We start from the raw sequence: 3,418 nt of genomic DNA on the forward strand, positions 1-3,418 counted from the left end.
GCGAGGTTGATGCAAAAATTATCTTGGCCACGCCAATTAGGGAAGAATTTGAGGATTACCCAGCATGGCATTATGATTGCAAAGGCCGGTTCTCTGACGGAGATAATGTGAAGTCTGTCAGAGATAATGTCCCAAAATCTCATCAATGCCCTGCAAAGCAATGCTTGGGACCTAGCACCCGATGGTGTTCTCTATCGGGATATTCGCCAGTTCTGTCGTCTGAATTTTAATAACGTCGTCTTTAGATTTGCTCCTCGGAGCTGTAATTCTGTTGCCAACGCCCTTGCTATGCTGGGAGCTAGTGGCCAGGAACCGTGCCGCCTGTGGACGGATATACTATGCCAAACAATGTAAACGTTCTAGTGACCAGCGATCTTGCTGGACCCGTTGCGTAATGGAATTCGAGGGTTCCAACTGAAAAAAAGCATTCCTCTAATTCTCAATTATCCGCTGGCCGGGACACTAGTACTCTGGACTTCCTTTCATCTGCTATTGTAAATGACATTGTGATTATATCATGACTATAGTTAGAGGCGGACCTAGGAACTAAACTTAGCCGGGGTCGAAAAATTAAAGGTAGAAAATTGTGAAGCTACAAATGCAGGCCCGCTCAACCAAAACTCATGAATTTAGTTCACCATCACAAGTTCGTGGGATGACCTACAAAATTAACATAGATACTGAACTTAAGTGTCTTTTTTAAATGCACTGTACACATCAAATTCAAATATGGTGTCAAAAAAATTGTAAATAGAGGAATAACATGGAACCAAAGATCTGCTGCTCTCATGTTGTTTGTACTTAATTGTCGTGGTCGTGTGCATGGTTGCGGCTCCTTGCGGTGCAGACACCCTTGTGCTACCACAGTTGAAGTTGCAGTTGCTTCCTCCGCAACAATCCATTGGGCCTCCTTGTATGAGTTCATGGAGGCGAGACACAGAATCGAGCAGGAGCAGCCGAACAGGGCAACAGGTCAGCTACCGGAAATTGATGATGATTTTCGTCACACAAAATAATAAAGATATGGTCTGCAGAGCCAGTGAGCCAAGTTGGTGGAGAAAAATGAGATGGTACACGTAAATTAGATGTGGAAATAATAACAAACATGGGATCACTGGTAGATCATATTTACCAAAGATAGGGATCATCATTGAGCAAATGAGCGCGCGTGAATTTGGCGGTTTAGCAATAAACCTCGTATGGAGATAAGTATAAATAGCATCTGGATTATATTGTCCTCAGGTTGATTTACAAAGTCTGAGCAAGACATCAGCAATTCAGTAGTAGCCTCAGGCATTACAGATAAAGATCACCTTCATTGTACTTCTTATCAGTAGGTATCTTCACAAAGACAAAAGGACATAATTTATGCAATTAAGAGAATCTTTCTTCTGCTGGAGATGTAGGCACATCATCTGACAAAAAACGAAAGTACAAGTGCAGGACAATAAGGAATCACTTCCAGCCTACCTCACAACGTGCATTGACCTGAAGAAATACACTTTTGACCTCAAGAAATGTAAGGACTTACTTAGGAAGCAAACTTGGACAGGAGTTCCTTGACAAGAGAGGGGCAGGTTTGAACTATATGGTCTAAGCCATCAACCATCAATACTTTCTCTAAATTCCTAGGAATTTTGAGGAACTCCAAGCATGCCTCCTTCAACGCAGGGCAATAGTGCTGGTCAGCTAGACCAAGAATATCTGCCACCGTGCCCACGTCAATGCACTCCCGCAGCTTGTTTTGACATAGCAATTTCATCCTGCCGATGTCATATCTATCTGCTGCTGCAAGCAACGACTGCAGCCACATTGCTTCTTCTCCTTTGCCTTGCTCTTCTACCTCTCCTTCGTCCATGCTATCTATGTCCATCTTGGGCAATGAGTCAGTGTAGATGAAACTGAGCAAGGCTCTAAACACTTTTGCTTCCATGTCTTGTATCCGTATGACATTTGCAGTAGCCCCCTCCTTCATGGGGCCAAAGAGCTCTGCCTTGAAGATAGCAGATCGGGCAGCGAGTATACAACGGTGCGCGACAAACATCTCGCCGCCAACCTCGAATGTCACGTCAGCACCCTCCTTGCTCGACAAGAGACGGGCGATATGCTCTTTTATGTCGGATGGTGGCACGTTTTCAAGAAGCGGAGCTGCGACGCTGCTGTCCGCGGCTACGTTGATGTCGCAACGTATGATGGAAAGGTCGCCATTAAGATGTTCTTTCTCAAAGTCCCTTCTTCCGATGAGCCTGTCGAATGCCAAAACCGTACAACCGCTGGAAAAGACAAACCTTTCCCCTTGGGCGATGGGCGTGGGCCGCACTGCTTCGGAAAGTGAGAGCGTGGAGCTGAACCTGAGCACCACCTTCACGAGCTGTGCAACTTTCTGATCAAGGGAGAGTTCAGCGTGAATGGATATGAAATCGGAGGTGTTCTTGCAGGAGCCGTTGGGGTAGTACTTGAAAACCCAGCGGTATCCGCCGATGGTGAAGGGGGCTGAATCGATGCTCTCGCCGGAGGGGATGCGCTTGGTGTCCGAGTAGCTGTCGAGTGTGATCAGGTGGTACCCGCTGGACGGCACCGTGGGCCTCGGCTGTGTCTCCGATAGCTTGCCCTTGCGGAAGAGGGAGAAGCCGAGCGGCGACATGGCGAATCTGCAAACCCGGAGCACCGAGATTTTCACGTTTCGGAGTGCAGATCGAGGGCCTGAGACTACAAATAATCTTGCCTTTAGTCAAGTCCGGATCATGTACAAGCTGGTCGTAGGAGCTAGCTGATTCTTTGAGTCTATACGTATTGGAGTAGTACTAGGTCTGTTTGTGTCACGTGTTGGTTCGGGATCGGGAGGTTGTCGTATAGTTTGGCAAGTCTATGCCTTGGTCATGTAACAAGTCCTAGTACGAGTAGTATGTTATCAAAGTCGGGTTCAGGTTAGTCTTGCGGTCTTGCCGGCAAGGCGTGTACATATCTCTATACATGAGAAGGCCTGCAAGATCGTAACATGGTGGAGAAAACAAGAACATAAATACAGAAGGAAAAGAGACACACGGCACGTGTCTTTTGGCTAAAATATTTTGTGTGCGCGTGTTTGTCGTTTTTGATGTGATCCATCCTGTGGACGAGTTCCAACACATTGGAGTGAACCGAAGCCGCGCCACCGCCATCGCCCCTCCTTCACCGGCGCCGGGCAAAACTTATTGCAGTAGACAGTCGGGAAGCCATTGTGCTAAGAAAGACCCCACGGTACCAGCACACCAGAATAACAACTACCACCGATGAAGAGAAGTGTAGATCGAAAGAATCCAACCTGTAGACACACGAACATAGACGCACCTAGAATGGATCCATGGGGATTCATCGAAGACCAACACCGAATGAATCCACGAGATCCTCCAGAGACAGACCTCCACACGCCTTCCGA

At 47.1% G+C, this 3,418-nt stretch overlaps 1 protein-coding gene across 1 annotated transcript; it reads right to left on the reverse strand.

Annotated features, from left to right (window-relative positions):
• Positions 1-1,531: 1,531 nt before the first annotated feature.
• On the reverse strand, positions 1,532-2,644 carry LOC119358380 (BTB/POZ and MATH domain-containing protein 2-like). Its single transcript, XM_037624953.1, has 3 exons — positions 2,457-2,644; positions 2,057-2,273; positions 1,532-1,993 (listed from the first exon to the last, which is right to left on the reverse strand). Exons 1-3 carry the CDS (start codon positions 2,642-2,644, stop codon positions 1,532-1,534), a joined length of 867 nt encoding a protein of 288 aa, XP_037480850.1.
• Positions 2,645-3,418: the final 774 nt, after the last annotated feature.

Source organism: Triticum dicoccoides, chromosome 2A (assembly GCF_002162155.2).
Source record: "Triticum dicoccoides isolate Atlit2015 ecotype Zavitan chromosome 2A, WEW_v2.0, whole genome shotgun sequence".
In the NCBI taxonomy this organism is placed as follows: Eukaryota; Viridiplantae; Streptophyta; class Magnoliopsida; order Poales; family Poaceae; genus Triticum; species Triticum dicoccoides.